This window comes from Homarus americanus, unplaced genomic scaffold (genome assembly GCF_018991925.1).
Source record: "Homarus americanus isolate GMGI-L3 unplaced genomic scaffold, GMGI_Hamer_2.0 scaffold48354, whole genome shotgun sequence".
Classification (NCBI taxonomy): Eukaryota; Metazoa; Arthropoda; class Malacostraca; order Decapoda; family Nephropidae; genus Homarus; species Homarus americanus.
Genome location: NW_024723833.1, coordinates 1,390,777 through 1,408,591, shown reverse-complemented (window position 1 = coordinate 1,408,591; position 17,815 = coordinate 1,390,777). Strand labels below are relative to the sequence as shown.

General features: G+C 43.0%; 1 protein-coding gene across 1 annotated transcript; it reads left to right on the top strand.

The window, feature by feature from the left end:
- The first annotated feature begins 3,444 nt into the window (after positions 1–3,444).
- Positions 3,445–15,694, top strand: LOC121863881. The gene is made up of 11 exons (XM_042362796.1): positions 3,445–3,660; positions 3,881–4,090; positions 4,445–4,557; positions 6,714–6,821; positions 7,732–7,914; positions 10,532–11,029; positions 11,576–12,185; positions 12,549–12,652; positions 14,069–14,166; positions 14,706–14,941; positions 15,678–15,694. Exons 1-11 carry the CDS (start codon positions 3,555–3,557, stop codon positions 15,692–15,694), a joined length of 2,283 nt encoding a protein of 760 aa, XP_042218730.1. The 5' UTR covers positions 3,445–3,554.
- Positions 15,695–17,815: the final 2,121 nt, after the last annotated feature.

Sequence of the window (17,815 nt, the reverse complement as noted above, 5' to 3'; positions counted from 1 at the left end):
TGGACATCATTGATAAGCACGAGGAAGCAGAGCAGTCCCATCTTGGTGCCTTGGGGGACGCCGCAGGTAAGTGACTGAAAGGTGGAGACAGCCCCTTGGAAGCGTACGGCTTGGCGTCGGTCACTAAGGATGTCTGTAAGCCATGGTATAAGACTTCTTCGAAATCCGAAGTCGATAGCTTTGTTGATAATTAAATTATGGTCGACTACGTCAAATGCCTTGGTGAAGTCAATGGAGGAGACAGCCACAGACGTCTTTCGTTTTTCCAGATTGTGGTATATGTAGTCGAGAAAGCTGACAAGACAGTTAGTGGTGGAGGAAATTTTCATATTGCCAAATTACTGAGGATCTATGGTACCTGGAATATCAGCATAAGCCCAGTCAAGAACGAAACTTAGTAGATTAAGCTGGCTATTGGGGCGATGGCATTGGGTCGTAGCTCATTTAAGGATTGTGGAATCGTTGACTTGGGCACTGGTAACACGTATGAGGTCTTCCAGCCAGCTGAGCATCTTGCTTAATTAAGGGAAGCATTGATGATGGAGCAGAGGGGTTTAGCTAGTTACGGGGAGAACTCCCTGTAGTGTTTCATTGGTAAGTCAGTGGGGTGATGGGGCGCTATAACTTTAGTTTGTCCAAACGTTTTGCTACTTCAAATTCATAACACTAAGTCGGTGGGAAAGGGGGCTGGTAAGTAAGCAGGGAGACTGGCTGTGTCAAGCCGGGGGAGCGTCTGGCATATAGTTGCGAAATGGTTGATTGCTCAGGCCCACTCTTGTTCATAATCTACATAAACGATCTAGATACTGGGATCAGCAGTGACATAAGCAAGTTTGCGGATGACACCAAAATAGGGCGGCAGATTAATTCAGGGCAGGATGCAAATGCATTACAGGAGGATCTAAATAAACTGCAGGGGTGGTCTGAAAAATGGCAAATGAAATTCAACACCAGCAAGTGCAGCGTACTTAATACTGGAAGAACAAATACTGTCAATGTATACAGCCTTAACAACATCAACCAAGAGAAGTCGACAAGTGAAAGAGACCAAGGGGTACTTGTAAGCCCGGACCTACGGCCTAGAAAACAGTGCGTTAATGTTCGAAATAAGGCAAACAGAGTATTGGGTTTTATATCTAGAAGTGTAAGTAATAAGAGTACAGAGGTCTTATTGCAACTATATCTTGCGCTAGTCAGGCCGCACCTCGATTATGCGGTTCAGTTCTGGTGCCCTTATTATAGAATGGATATAAATTCACTAGAGTCGGTGCAGCGAAGAATGACGAAAATGATTCCGGGACTTAGAAACCCTCCATATTAGGATAGGTTGAAGAAACTAAACTTGGATTCCCTAGAAAGACGAAGAGTGTGGGGAGATATGATAGAAGTATTCAAGTGGGTGAAAGGAATCAATAAAAGTGATGTAGATAAAGTTCTTATAATATCCGAGCAGGATAGGACTCGGAACAACGGATTCAAGTTGATAAGTTTAGGTTTAGGAGGGAGATAGGAAGGAACTGGTTTACAAATAGGGTGGTGGACGAGTGGAACAAGCTTAGCAACTTTGTAGTAAGTGCTAGAACGCTGGAAAGTTTCAAAGGGAGGCTGGATAGATTCATGGATGATAGAGAGTGGTAGTAACTCTCGACAGGAGCTGCCATGCACAGGTCAACCGGCCTATTGCAGACTCCTTATTTTCTTATGTTCTTATGTTCAGCTGCGTCACCATTAGTGAGATGACTAAGGAAGGGGAGCCTGAGGGGGTGTACTTTAGTGTTTAGTCTACAAAGTTCTATAAGCTTACCATACCACTGACTGATGTTGGTCTGCTTCAGGTGTTGCAACTTGGTTGGGTAGTGAGACGTCTTTGCAGCGCATATTTCTTGGATGACTTGGTTGCAAAGGGACCTGAAGCGGTTGTGGTCATTGGGGTAAAAGGCACTGTCTCTCTGATAGTTTTTTGCGTGTGAGTTATTCGGTTGGGTTTAGGTGGTGATGTGTGTAGACAGTCTCTCTCTCTCTCTCTCTCTCTCTCTGGGGTGGTTAGGCTAGGTTGCTCTTTTAGGTTAGGCTTAGGGTTGTGTTTGGGTGTTTAATCATGAGGTGAAATAAGCTGGGGTGTCTAATCTCTTGTGATCTCATTAACCAAGTTGAATGAGAACTACAGTACTACTGACTCGCCCGCCTACCCGCACACACTCGCCCGCCTTCCCGCACACACTCGCCCGCCTACCCGCACACACTCGCCCGCCTACCCGCACACACTCGCCCGCCTACCCGCACACACTCGCCCGCCTACCCGCACACACTCGCCCGCCTACCCGCACACACTCGCCCGCCCACCCGCCCTGACTCGCCCGATTTGACCAATGTAAATACTAAAATGATTATTGTATTACAGATGTTGGTGGAATGATGTGGGTGGTGTGGGTGTGGTCGGCGTTCTCAGCCACCTCCCTCGCTCAGGTGCCCACAGGTGTTCAGGATGCAGGTGAGAACTTAACCGTCTGTTAAGTCACCTGAATATGTTGTTTACTATATATATATATATATATATATATATATATATATATATATATATATATATATATATATATATATATATATAAAACAACATATATATATATATATTTTTTGTCTGGGGTTTTTGTCACTAAATATTTTTCTCCTGTAATACCTCGTCACACTTCAGCTCTTTAAATGATGCAACACACTTGAGTAACATGCAGAGGAATTTCAATAATACAACCAGCTTGAGTTCTTACTTCTCTTGTATTACAATGATCAAAATATCCTGCTGTAACGTGTGGTAGATGATAGCATTTTGTCAGCCACTCGTGAAGAAATGCACAATTTATTTGTTTAGATAATGAACATAAAGCACGGCACACATGTGGGGTGTAACACTTATACTTACAGAGGTAAAGGAAACTCCCACTATCACTGGTCTATTGGTGCTGTACTGCACTGTATTGAGCTGTACTGTGCTGTATTGAGCTGTACTGTGCTGTATTGAGCTGTACTGTGCTGTATTGAGCTGTACTGTGCTGTATTGAGCTGTACTGTGCTGTACTGCACTGCAGTTGGAATTTGTTTACCTTAGCACCGCCACTAATGGTTTTAGTACCAGGTTTGGCAATTTTATCCCGTTTAAATATAAAATGAAATAATTTTACATATTGTTGTACAGTGGCGACACAATATGTCCTTGCTGGTCATTAATGTATTAACAAAATTTGAGGGAAAAAAAAATTTCCTTTGTCAGTTTAATAATATTCCTAACATTACTAAAGTTAAAGCTTCACATAATTACATACGGTATCACTTCTTTCAAATTAATGAACAATTAGTTTTCAACCAATTTAGCCATTTAAGTCTTCAATCACTTGCAACCTCTCTCTCTCTCTCTCTCTCTCTCTCTCATTACAGACATAATAACGTCCAGTGAGGTGCCAGCCGTGGGTAGAGATGAAGTGTTAGTGTTGGCCCTGCAGGAGTCTGGGGTGCCGTCCTCACACAGCTACGCCAGCTTACTCACTCCCTTCCCAAAGCTCATGTCCTTCACCGTGTGCTACAGACTCCTGCTAGGGAGGTTTCGCGAAGAGTCCACGCTAATGTCCTACGCCGTAGCTGACGATAAGGACAATGAGATCAGGATAGGTACGTCAGGTCTGAGTTTGTACATTTTCATTGGTCATGGTAAATGAAAGCCATTTATGGTACCTAGCTATTAATTCATGCTTAATATTATTTATATAAGGAAGATGATGATATATCTGGTTAAGAAGGAACTGATACGAAGCTGTAGAATACAAATGGTGCGCTGCCCATGGCGGCCTCTTATGTATTAATTTAGCAGAGTTATGACCTTGTGTTACAGACCACCAACTGACGAGCTACAAGGTGGCAGTACACAGTATCTGGGCCAAGACGGCGGTGGAGACGCCACTGCGGTACTGGACACATTTCTGCTTCACCTACCACTACACGAGTGGCAAGTGGCAGGTGTTCGTGAATGGGCAGCCTCGGGCCCAGGGCACGCTGCCCCCAGTCCTCGAGCCCCTCCGTGCCAACGGAAGTTATATTATAGGTCAGTCTCACATACCTCCATCCACCCCCGCCCTTACATTTCCTGTATGGTTTTATCCATCTTTTACCAAGATTACTGTATACTACTAGTCTTCCTTCAGTAGGTGTGTATACTGTACATCTTACAGTAGGTTAGTTTCTCCTAAATTTAGTGTCATTGGCAAACATTTGCATGAACGAGTAAATAACATCTGACATGTTATTTATAAAACAAAAAACACCTGTGATTGTTGTCCTTCACAAGTAAGTCATTCAAGATGTTCTTCACACACAAGTCTGGTCAGGTTTTATATTTAAAGAAATATCTCGAGTTTCATTAAATCTACAAACTATTGTACAGTATTGTGGTTAATAGGTCAGGAACAAGATTCACTCGCCGGAGGTTTCCAGCGTGACCAAAGCTTCAGTGGCGAGATCACCCACCTCAACTACTGGTCCAAAGTCCTCGACCATCATACCATCGCCAAGGTGAGTTACACAGATTACAGATTGCCCCGGAGGGGGTTAGTTTATTGGGCACCCCCTTACATCCTGTGCAAGGTGAAGGGCAGAAGCGTTTACAGTGCCCAACTGGGAAGCATGCGGAGTTCATGCTTGCCTTTATGACTCATGCATTAAGGGCGTGGAAGCCTGAAGGGTCATGAGTTTTGTCAGCAAGTTACATAAAGTGACAGAATGATGAGTGTGTGTGTGGGGGGAAATTCCCGGTACATTTCATCTGTTTATAGCAAAGCGTGGCAGGTCCCTAATAATGTCAAGTGCCAGGCCTGTGACTAGGAGGCGGGATAGCTGGTCAGGGAGGGAAGAGGTGTTGGTAACAGATTTTTTACAGATTGCCCCGGAGGGGGCTAGTTTATTGGGCACCCCCTTACATCCTGTGCAAGGTGAAACGCAGAAGCGTTTACAGTGCCCAACTGGGAAGCATGCGGAGTTCATGCTTGCCTTTATGACTCATGCGTTAAGGTTGGGGACCTGTAGGAGGAGGTCATAGGGCAAGTGAGGGTGTAGTGACGGAGGGTGTGAGAGTCGGGTTGGCCACAAAGTTTACAAACAGTGCGGCCAGGCTCAGGGTTGCCAATGTACTCCCATAGGTACCTGTACCCTAGGCGCAGTCTCATGTATATAATCTGTTGAGATCGAGCCAGAGATTGATACTCTTTGTATCTTTGTAGTGGCGGTTGGAGTCACCGGTTACAGCGTCATAGTGGCATAGTGTGACGCTGCCCCGTTGTTTCAGTTGTGTCCATTTTACGTCGAATGCTTCTCGTTGTGTGGCGTGTATGCGAGATTTGAGATGATTCAGGGAGAGGGCGAGGGTGGCTTCAATATCTTCTTCTTGTGTCGCTTCTTTGGCAAGTCGATCAACAGTGTCACAGGCAGTTATGTGACGGGATCCAAATAAACTTGACACGGATGTCATCAGTTTGTTCTAGCCTGGCGACGGCGGCTAGGGTGTGTTGGGCGGCAGGGGAGGAGGGGGAGGGTAATTTGAGCCTCGCCAGCGCAGAAGTGCTGTCACTGATTATCATGAGGTTCCGGCGTTCAGTGTGAGCATAGATCACCCCCTCATGAATGCCCGCGAGGATGGCTATGCTTTCAGTGTCATTGGAGGAGGCCCAGTCGTGGACCCTGATTTTCTTGCGGGCCTGGCGCTCAGGAATCCATACAGCTGCCCCAGCGCAGCCCAGCGTGGTGACAGACCCATCACAGTAGACGAGGATAGGAGGGAGGTAGGTCGTAAGAGAAGAGGCGACATCATCAATCTGCTCAAGGCAGTTAAGTTTGAGCATATACCGCAGTTGGGTGGATTTACAACCAGGGAAGGTGTGGACGACAACATCAACACACGGGGAGGTCCACGGCGGTAGAGGTGGATGAGTGTACTCGGGAGGGAGAGAGGTCGAGGGGGTGTAGAGGTGATAACGCAGGATGTCAGCAGCAGTGTGGACGGGCCAGTGTTGAGAGAGGGAGGGAGAGGTAATGGGGGCAGGCCGGCGCAGGAGGGAGTCAAGATGTGAGATGGGAGTCGGTTTCTCACTGCGAAGGAGTTTAACACCAAGGATGGCATTGAGAGCAGTAATTCGATCGCAGAATGGAAGCAGGATCAGTTCACGCTGCATGACTTCTATTCTGGTGGTCATAGGGCAGCCGAGGATGAGTCTCATCGCTCTGTTTTGGATTTTCTCTATGCTTTGTTTCTCGTGTTGGGAGGCAACTACAAGGACAGGAGAGGCATAATCTATGACAGCTCTGACGATAGCAATGAGGCGTAGGACCCTGACAGAGGCTCCTTTGAGGCCGTGGGTAAGGGACTGGAGGGGCCTCGTTCGTTGGCGGCACTGGGAGATGACGTGGGCGGCGACAGCAGAGGTGGTGGCGCTGGTAGTGGCTCGCACGGGTAGACCAAGGTACCTGTAGGTGTTTACTTGATCGATGTCTTGTCCTTGCAGAGTCAGCGGAGTCTGACGCCGGAAGTGTGAGATGAACTTGGTTTTAGTGTGTGAGATGACTAGCCCGAGTGTTTGACAGGTCCGGGCGAACGTGGAGAGTATAGGTTGTTCATGTTGCACTGTAGTAATTTGGAGGAGGATATCATCAGCGTAGCTTATGATGTGACCGTCTAGGGCGCGCTCAGCAAAGATGTCGTTGAGGCGGCCCTGAAACCGGACACGGGCCCGTCGACGGGAGAGGTAGTCAGCAATCCACGTGAGGAGTTTGCTCTTCACATCAATGTGAGTGAGACCCTCAAGGATCACTTCACTATTGGTTTTATCAAAAGCACCCTTGAAGTCGACGAAGAGGGAGGTTTTGGCTGAGGTGTTCGCCATGTAGTGAGTTACACTATCACTAAGGTGAGTTACACTATCACTAAGGTGAGTCATGTAGACTTCATATAATTATATGCAACATTGAAGTATGAGTGGGTGACATGGTAGATTATTTAACACTGTATAGAGTATGACATCCAGTAGCTAGTGAGACCTCACTTGGATTACTCTGTTCAGTTTTGGTCATCGTATCCAGAAGGCATTCAGAGGAGGATGACAAGCCTAATCCCGGGCATTAGGAACCATCAGTATAGACGGATTAAAGCATCTGAATTTGCGCTCCCTCGAGAGACGTAGAGCGAGGGGCGATATGATCGAGGTGTGTAAATGGAAGTTTGGTTAAAAACAGGTGATGTAACAAAAGAACCTAAACTATCTTACGAGGAGCAAACGCGTATCAATGGTTTTAATTAAATTGGACAGATATAGATTTAGATGTGAGATAGGTAAACAATGGTTTGGAAATAGAGTAGTGGATGAATGGGACAAGTTACCGAACATCGTCATTAATTCGAACACGCTTGATAGCTTCAAATATAGGTTGGACAGATATATGAGCGATAGGGGTTGGGTGTAAATGGGGCTGCCAATTATGGGCCAATAGGCCCGCTGCAGTTTCCTCCTTCCTATGTTCCTATTTCCACGGAAGATGCCTTTGTGTAGTAAATATAAACGCATCCTCAGGTAACCAGGTGATGACATCAGGGTACACTCCATGTGTGGTAGTCATTGTTAAATAGATATGTCCTCCTCGGGTAGATGTTGAGGGCAGTTTGTGATATAAAAAGAAAAGGTAATTTTTTTATACCCTAAGGTGGCGGCATGTGACAACCTACAAGAGGGGGAGGCGATGGCATGGTCGTTGCAGCAGTGGAAGCTGAATGGGGATGTCAGGTGGAGGGTACGGAGCCTCTCAGAAGTTTGTGACACCTCCACCCGAATGCTAGTCATCTTCCCAGACCGCTTTACGCTCACTGCCGCCATACACTTCTGCCAGGTACACTACTTTAACCCTTGAGTACAATGCTGTACATTAACGTGGCCTATGTGTAATGACTTAACACCATATTTACCAAGAAAGACTTGAGTAACTTAATTTACCTAAAGACCACCACTAGAGGTGGCCATGCCGAGAGGAGGCCAGTGGCCTATTTAGAATGCCTTAATTGTTCTTGACAATTTTGTCAAGGGCAGTTTTAAAGCCCAGTACTGTTCTTCATTCTATAGCTTGGGCTGATAGACCGTTCCATAGGTCTACCAGCCTTTGTGTGAAGAACTGTTTCCTTATGTTCGTTCTGCACGATAACTTGGCGAGCTTGTAGTTATCTTCTCTCGTGTTGGTGGTGCTTGACATCACAAAGAAATGATTCAGGTTCACGTTTTTCATCCCTGTCAGGATTTTGAATGTTTCAATGAGATCTGCCCTATTGTGCCTTATCTGAAGGGCTGATAGTCCTAAGGCCCTCAGTCTACCTGGATAATGTTATAGAGTCACAAGAGGATATTAAATCAGACTGTACAGTATTAAGAGTAAGATCTTAGTAGTTGTTTGAATGACTGGTAACCCGATAAGTTAAGAAGACTACATTCAGTTCCAGGTTCAGCTCCTCCTCAAGTAAGGTAACGAACGGACAAAAACATTACAACGACACCAATTTTTGGGGATAATTTCCCTTCACACTTTCCTCTGTTTACTGTTGTAAGTTGACCTTGACTTGATACTAATGTTTGCCTTTTCCTCTTCACCATCATCGGCTTCCACAACAACTGTGTAGTCTCAGTAATCTGGTTGCTACAGAATTATATTATTTTCGGATATTTTTTTACGAAGTCCTTTGTGAATAGATGTATCATTTCAAGCTACTGTACGCTTCTCTCCGACAAGCCACTATAAATCAGGTATTGTACTGTAGTAGTATACCTTGCTGAATATTCTGTACTATATATCCCGCTCACTGGTAAGCAAACAGGTAATGAATGAAAAGTACACAAACAGTATATATGTGTACGTGTTTGTTTGGTATGTTGGTACACTATAAACTGTGATAATAACGTCCCTAAACAAAAGGAAGGATGGATGACACTTTGAAAAATCAGTGTAGAGCTGGTAGGATAAATAACTAACACAAACATGCAATCACCATAAAACCCTATTGCCTCAGAAGCAGGGAAAGGGAAGGAGATGTCATAAGTACTGTATTAAGGTAAAGATTCACTCACCAAAAACTTTTCGATCGCTTTAAGCACTATGCAATCTGAAAAATAAACGAAGAATCTGAAACTATTTTGCTCATTGTCACATCATCGTGCCCAGGTGTTCGAGAAGTTTTTGTTGAGAGTGTACATACATACATTAACTTTATTCACCAGTGCAGTACTGTCTTATGGTAGACTCTGCTGCCATACTGCATCACAAAAATTGTGACCAAGTCCCAGGTTGCTTTTTTTTCTTTATTATTATTATTATTATTATTATTATTATTATTATTATTATTATTATTATTATTACTATTGTTATCGCTATTATTTTTATTTTTTGATTTTTTATTATAAATTTTACTTAATAATAATAATAATAAGTAAAATTTATAATAAAAAATCCAAAAATAAAAATAATAACGATAATAATAATAATAATAATAATAATAATAATAATATTATACATATTTATTAATATTACTACATTTTTCGCCCCAGGCCTTGAAGGGTCATGACCTGTGCCCGGATGGGCTAATCCCCCTGTAAAAAAAAAAAACCTTCAACTTTGCTAACTACACAATATACATTTTTAACATAATGAAACAGTGAGAGATCAAGGTAATGCTGAAACTATAGTCTTGAATTCCTGAAAAAAAAAGGCTAGGGGTTAACAATGGTATGCAAGATCAGGTGAGCTGGATACTTCACACGCACCTAACCAACTGACTAGCCTCCAGTACTAACTTTGCATCCTTCTTTATTACTCTTGGTTTGACCTCTTTTATTACCTCATCCTAGAAAATGTTGAACATCTCTGGCAATTTGTTGTAGTTCTACTCTCACTGGCAACTATTTTCTTCTTTCTGACACTTCAGCCACATACTGTACTTCACTCTCCCAGGAAACATTCAGAGTGGTATATTGTACTACAGTGTCCCATTTTCCTATGCTGTACATTTTCACTGCCACTCATATTGTTTTTTCTATATACTCTTTCCAGATCTTTCTCTCTAAATTTGTTCACATAAAGTAACTACACACTCCATTGCTGAAACCAAACAAATATTCCTCTAATACTGTATACTCTGATCTTGCAGCAGTTTTCTCATTATTAACTACTAAAAACTTTGCATGTTAAACCTAATAGACGTATTTGTCTATAGTATTTGCATACAATTTATTGATCTTTTTTTTTTTAGAGTGGAGCTAAAAGCTGTGTCATTCATTTAGTATTATACTAAGTATTTTCCACATTCGGTAATAATTTCTTTACCGGTATATTTAATAAAAGTTACTACCGTAAATGTTGGTGTGTAGTTGTACTAACTTAAGTTGATGTTATTAAGGGAGGTGTACCGTACTAAGAAAGTGTCATATGTGTAAGTATAGTAAGCTAGTGTGTGGTGTTGTTGCAGGTGGTGGGAGGGCAGGTTGCGGTGCCCTTATCCAGCGAGGAAAACACTCGGGTATATGAGGCGTCCAGCAGCATGGCAGAGAACTGCTCAGGGGGGCAGGGTGCTTCTTTCATGTGGCTGGGAGCCCACGATCAGCTGAGGGAAGGTCAGTGGATAACCTGGGGCTCAGGACAGCGCCTCACCTGGGAGGGCCCGTGGCGGGGTGCGGGGCCCAATGGGGGTACCTCAGAGAACTGTTTGGTCATGTTGAGTGGCAAGTACCCGGCCCACTGGTCAGACATCACTTGCCTCGACTCCTACAGATTCTGCATGACCTGTGAGTTCTCCCGCCGCTCCACCTTGCACATGAAGGGGGCTGCACTTTGTGATGGCTCACCCTTCAACACCCTCTATTTCCTTAACCAGAATGCCAGCGACCGTCCTCACCTGGCTGGCTTTCTTCACTCTGTCATAAACTGGAACCCTGATACCCACTCATGGTTGCTCACCAGTCTGAAGGTGCGTCATCCCTCCATCTAATTGACTCATAATTTTTGAGACAGAAGTTTTAGATAAAATATAAACATAATTAGAGAGTAGATATAAAACTGTAGTTTTGAGACCACAAGACAACTGTCCCCTTAATTAAGAGATGACTTTATAAGAGCTCGCTGTCATGCATGTTTGTGTACTATCTATGTTGGACAGAACTAAGGGTCAAAAACTGTACCCTAACATAGCAATTCCTTGTCTGTCACAGTCTACCTAATTTTATGTACAAACCTAACTTGTGTTTTCCTGCATTAGGTTTTGTCTCTTAAAAGTAATCATCCATTTTTAAGTTAATGTTCACTCCAGAAATGGTGAACATACTGTAATTAGATAATATCAGGTTCCCATGGCTAATTAAACATGATTAAATTAGCATTTGCCTGTTTTTTAATTTCTAGGGTCACCTAATTTTGATTAATATATGTTTGTGGTTCAAGCTATTAAAATGTGAAAAAAATTGCAATTGCAGACCTATACATAAACTGAAGTTTTACAACGAGTACATATGAACAGGTGGAGGGTGCCATGGCCAGCTGGACTCCTGCGAAGGAAGGGATGTACCCCTTTGGCACCAACAATTGGGTACTGGGGAGTGAAGTATGTGGAATGTCACCCGGCACTACTGTGCCACTCACTATCTCTGTGTGTGGCATTGGCCAGTTCACCTGTGCTGATGGATCTTGTATCGAGCTATGGCAGCGTTGTGACCTGCGCGTCGACTGTCCGGATCAAAGTGATGAGTCGAGCTGTTCTCTGGTGGAGGTTCCCCAGGGCTACAGCACCACCATCCCTCCACCACCACTCTCCCATAGCCACACACTCCCCATCACATTCTTCGCCGAAATAATGGCCTTTCCGTCCATCATCACCCAGGACCTCACCATGATGGCCACCTTCAAGCTAGCTCTCCGCTGGCGAGACGTTAGACTAAACTTTCTCAATCTTAAGGAAGACCTTAGTCTTAATTTACTTACAGAGGAGTCTGTAGCAGCCATCTGGACCCCACGTGTGTTTTTCAGTAATGCTCAAGGCAATGTGTTCACCAATTTGGAACAGGGTGCTCGTGTTGAAGGAGTGAGGGAAGGACCTTCCAGGCCTAGCCCCACACACTACCCTGTTGAAGGTGAGCGTAGGATGGAGGAGAGGCTAGTGGAGAGAGCCCTCAGAGTTGCTTTCAGGGGGCAGTGGTTAGGGACATGGAGAGAATAAAGTAGGTAGAGAAACTGATGGGAAATAATTGGCAGAAACTGGGAAGTGATGGGGAACAGCAGGAGACATAGTCTATAAACTGTTGTATTATATGAATTTGAGATTAAGTAACATTCACACACTATTGATACTTCATTTGATACTACATTTGTAATTTTTATGAAAATGAGATGACAAAGTCAAAAGATAGGATCATGAAAAATCATGGTTTCCATTTTCTCAAAATAATGTTCATGTTCGAGTGTGTATTTGACTGACCCCCTTCACTCTCTCACAGTAAACATATTCTCTGGCCATGAGAACAGCCTCGAGATGAGTCAACTCTACACTGTTACCTACACCTGCGAGTTTCAGCTGGCCAAGTTCCCATTTGACTCTCAGGTGAGCCTATCAAACCCCCTTCACTTTTGATACTCAGGTGAGCTTCTATTTAATGGAATAGGACCTATAGTGAAGCTAATGTTGCCTAGTGCACAATTAATTTTTAAAAATGTTAGTACAGTGTACCTATTGTGGCACACCTGGGACTGATGCACCAGAGCTTGGATACATCACCATGACTTCCACGTTCATACAAAAAGTAGCACAATATTCTGAAAAAAAAAGGATTGAAATAAAAGTGTTGTACAGGCATATAACATATTCTCCCAAAATGTGAATATAAATAACATGAAAAAGAAACAAAGCTGAATGTACTTAATTAAGAATAATCGGAAATTACCTACGTAGGTGACTAACTTTTGGTACTTCTTTATTTAACCAGCAATGGCAAACTTAAAAATCTTCTTGTCAACTCGGCTGTCTAATGGTATTTCCAGTATCAGTCTTTAGTTTATTCAGAAGTTAATCTGAAGATGTGTTTTGGGGGATTCTTGCTCGACTTTGTTGCTGGTCCATGTTCTTGGTTTTCTTTTTTGAAAGTACTTGAAATAAATTTAGGCAGTTTTATTCATTCGTCATCTAATGTGAAGATGTGTTGTGGTATATGCATGTTTTGGAGTGTTGAGTACTATACAGGTATACTGGTTACAGTAATAATTTCAGATTTATTTTCTTTAAATTCCTGATGTTTTGGTAGTCTAAAAAACATGGTTTCCACTAGAGGAGTTACCATAGACTCGGTGAATTCATTACCTTACTTCTGAAAGAAGTATAGTTTGAGGGATATAGCATAAATAGTGTTCTTCCACCAATGTCTCCCTCTCCAGGACAAATCTGGTCTTTAGTTCATGTCCCATAGACTCAATTAATTGCTTTTCGGGTTCTGTGTGAGTGTTTCACGGTTGATTCCTCTCTAACATTTTTGTTTATGTTGCTTACCCAAGTAATTTATACTGTGTTCATATTTTGTTAATAAGAATACAAATTTCCAAAGGTTCACATTTACCTATAGCAGTCGTAGAAAACGGCCGTAAAACGTTGATGATGATAGTAACCAAGGAGAATGGTCAGTTATAATATAAATCTGCTGTTCATGGTAATGGTTAGAATTTATAAACATAGCTGGGAACAAATGTGATACTGAGGGGGTTGATGGCGCCGAGCTGTTCCATGCAGGCAATTCTCTCAGTTGGTGTCTTGAAGAGTTTCATTCATCAGGCTTACCAGTACATGTATAGCCAAAAACTCAAATGGACTTTTAAAACATTATCTGTGTATCAACAGCACTGTAAGAAGCAGAATGTGCTGAACATTTGTCCTCGTATAGAAAAGTTATCTGTATTAATGCACAGTTTTTAATTAATAAATATTGAATAAATATTATTTTAATGATTCACTGTTAAATTAATGTTTCAGGTGTGTTCTCTGTCGTTCAGGTTGGTGTCAGCGTCGGCGTCATACCTCTCTCTCGTGCCCGTCAACGTCACCTACTCTGGTGAACTGAACCTCATTGAGTACACCATCAGTACGTTGATTCTTGCATGTCTCTCTAGACCAGGGGTCACCAAACTTTTTTTCACAGTGGGCTGGATAACTGAAAGAATGACGAGCGCGGGCAGCATAATATTTAAATTTAAATTTAAATTGTATCACAACGTCTCGTGTTCCATACGTTTTATCAAGCAAATTCAAGTACCGTCGGCGGGCCTGATGAACTGACGTCGCGGGCCGGATCCGGCCGTAGTTTGGTGACCCCTGCTCCTGAAGGCTATAGCAATGGCCAATCCTGCATACAAAAATTACAATTCTTTCGTATTTAATTGTATTTATGTGCTTCATGTTATAATAATTACAGCATTAATGTTATTTTATTTTTATTCTAATTCTTGTTATTGCCTTTCATTATAAGGGCAGTAGTTATGTAGAATAGAAGGTTATTATTGTTTAAATTTGTTCATGACATTACTCCTGCCACCCAGCAGGTGGGGTGAACCTAAAGCTATTCAAGAGGAGAATTCTCGGCTGTGCGGGTGAGTGTGCGCTTCTCCAGGAGGTATGAGTTCTACGTGCTGACGCTCTATATCCCTACCGCCCTCCCCTCATCTTTCACCGCCTACACCACTTTCTACTTCAACCCTACCATCTTTCAACCTCGCATTGTCGTCGCCCTCACCGCTCTCCTCGTCCTCTCCTCGCTCTTCTCCCAAGTACGTAATGCCTCACACTCCTTACTCGTGCCCAGGTATGCCATGCCTCACTCTTCTTTAGATCATGCCTCCTCTTCACCAGGTATGCCATGCCTCCTCTTAACCCTCTTGGTATGCCATGCCTCCTCTTCACCATGCTCACTCTTCCCAGTGCCTCCTCTTCACCCAGGTGCCCATGCCTCACCCTCACCCAGGTACCCCCATGCCTGCCTCACCAGGTATGCCATGCCTCCTCTGCCCCCTCACCCAGGTGTGCCATGCCCTCACTCTTCACCAGTGCCCATGCCTCCTCTTCACCCCAGGTGTGCCCATGCCCTCCCACTCTTCACTTAAGGTACCCCCATGCCCTAACTCTTCACCCCAGGTACTGAATGCCTCACTCTTCGTCAAATTGTTGCCTCACTCTTCACCCCTCACCCAGGTATGCCATGCCTCACTCTTCACCCCGGTATGCCATGCCTCACTCTTCACCCAGGTACCCCATGCCTAACTTTTCACCCAGGTACCCCATGCCTCACTCTTCACCCAGGTACCCCATGCCTCACTCTTCACCCAGGTACCTCATGCCTAACTCTTCATCCAGGTACCCCATGCCTCACTCTTCACCCAGGTACTCCAGCAGAACGTCTTTTGGTTATAACAGTTAAATTGTGGTGGGGAGAGTCCTATGTTCTGGGTCATTCTTGATGCACTTTTACTTATTCCTTTTCTTAAATGACCAACCATACTCACTCTCAGTTGCTTGACGTCCAACTTCCATAACACATTTTCTCCCCAGGATATTCCACATAATTCCAAATCTCTTCATCATTCCACAGATTTCAGTAATCTCTAATTTCTCTGCATCCTTCTTCTCGAGATGTCCAACACTTTGCACAATCTCTGACTCCTCTCATATTTTACCATCTTCCACTAGATGTGTAACCTTCTACCTTAATTTCCAATAGATGCTCAATACTCCTCAAAGTCTCTGTCTTTTGTCATAAACTTTCATCATAATTCTGTCTCATCATATAAAATTTAACCGCATTCCCATAATTCTTGGTAACTCTTCTCCAGACATCCAACTCGCTGCCCAAAACATCATACTTTAAACTAGTGGATGTATGGCTCTTCTTTTCCGTGGTGATCATCTTTGTCATGATTGTGCTTCAGACGCTGGTCGAGTTCTGTTCCCTCGATACCGTCTTCCACTTTAGGAGGAAGAATGTAGTCATACAGGTGAGTCCTCCACAATGCAGTGGTATGTGTACTACAAACTTTTCTTTGTTTATCTTTTTCAGTGTACAGTATATTAATTTAGGTATACCTATACATATCTAAGATGTTGAAGTAAAGGTTCTGGGGTATGATTAAATGTTGGTACCTATATAAATATTTTATTCTCGTACTCTGCTCTATCCTGGATGTCCAGCCCCTCACTTTTAATGCATCCTTCAACCATGTTATTGCTAGTGACAACGGGGGCTAGATGTTCCAGCTTGGCCACCATACCCTGCTCATTAGTTATGATGAGGTTCAGTGGTTTTGGTGTTTTGTTCTCTCTGTAGTGAGTCGGATCTTTAACATGTTGGTGGAATAGGAAATTGTCTTTTAAGAGATTCTACAAAAAAGAGTTAGAGTTACAGGATTATTAAGGTCATTTGGTGTAATTTCACTCCTCCACTCGATGTCACTATACAGTAGATAAAGGTCCCAATAACAGGGTGTTGGCTAAGTTCAGCACTGTTGCGTTGTCTATTAAGGCTCTCAAATTTCTTTGTGTTAATAAACTGCAATGTGGTACACCTCGACTTTAGCAAAGCCTTCGACAGATTCCCCCATGAAAGACTTATTAGAAAAGTGGAGGCTCATGGAATTGGAGGAGATATTCTAAAACGGATAAGGACCTGGTTATAGGACAGGAAACAGTGAGTAAGCATTAACGGCACTAAATTCGCTTGGGGTAATGTTACTAGTGGAGTACGCCAAGGCTCAGTATTTGGGCCATTACTATTTATTATATACATAAACGACATAGATATAGGCGTAGACAGCAACATAAGTAAATTTGCTGACGACACTAAAATAGGGCACGTAATTAAATCTGACGAAGACTCCACAAAGCTACAGGAATATAATTTTTTTTTGCATGGTCTGAAAAATTGCAGATGAAATTAAATGTGGACAAATGTCAAGTAATTAGTCTCGGAGATGAAAGCAGAGAAACCAGATACTAGATGAACAATGATGTTATAGAGAAATCCGACTGTATGAAAGATGTAAGAGTAATGATGAATAGGAAACTTAAACGAAGACAACAATCAACATTTACTTGAAACAAGGCTAACAAAGTACTTGGTTTATGCAATGGAGTGTCAGTGCAAAAGACTAGCGAGGTTATCCTCAAACTGTATCTTGCGCTTGTGAGATCTCACTTGGATTACGCGGTTCAGTTTGGTCACCGTACTACAGAATGGATATAGTGTCCCTAGAGAGAATTCAGAGCAGGATGACAAGAATAATCCTGGCCATTAGGAACCTTGAATACAGAGGTAGGTTAAAGCATCTTAATTTGCACTCCCTCGAGAGACGTAGAGTGAGGGGCGACATGATTGAGGTGTATAAATGGAAGTCGGGGTTAAACAAAGGTGATATAACAAAGGTACTCAAACTATCAAATCAGGAGCGAACTCGTAACAATGGTTTTAAAATAAACAAATTTAGATTTGGGCGCGAGATAGGTAAACACTGGTTTGGAAATAGAGTAGTGGAGGAGTGTAACAAGTTACAAAAATTCATCATTAACCTGGACAAGCTGGGTAGCTTCAAATATAGGCTGGGCGGATATACATTATGATCGAAAGGAGTTGGGAGTAAACAGGGCTGCCTGATATTGGCCAATAGACCCGCTGCAGTGTCCTTCATTCTTATAATCTTAAATACACCCAACAAAGAGTAAGTTTCTACCCTTCAG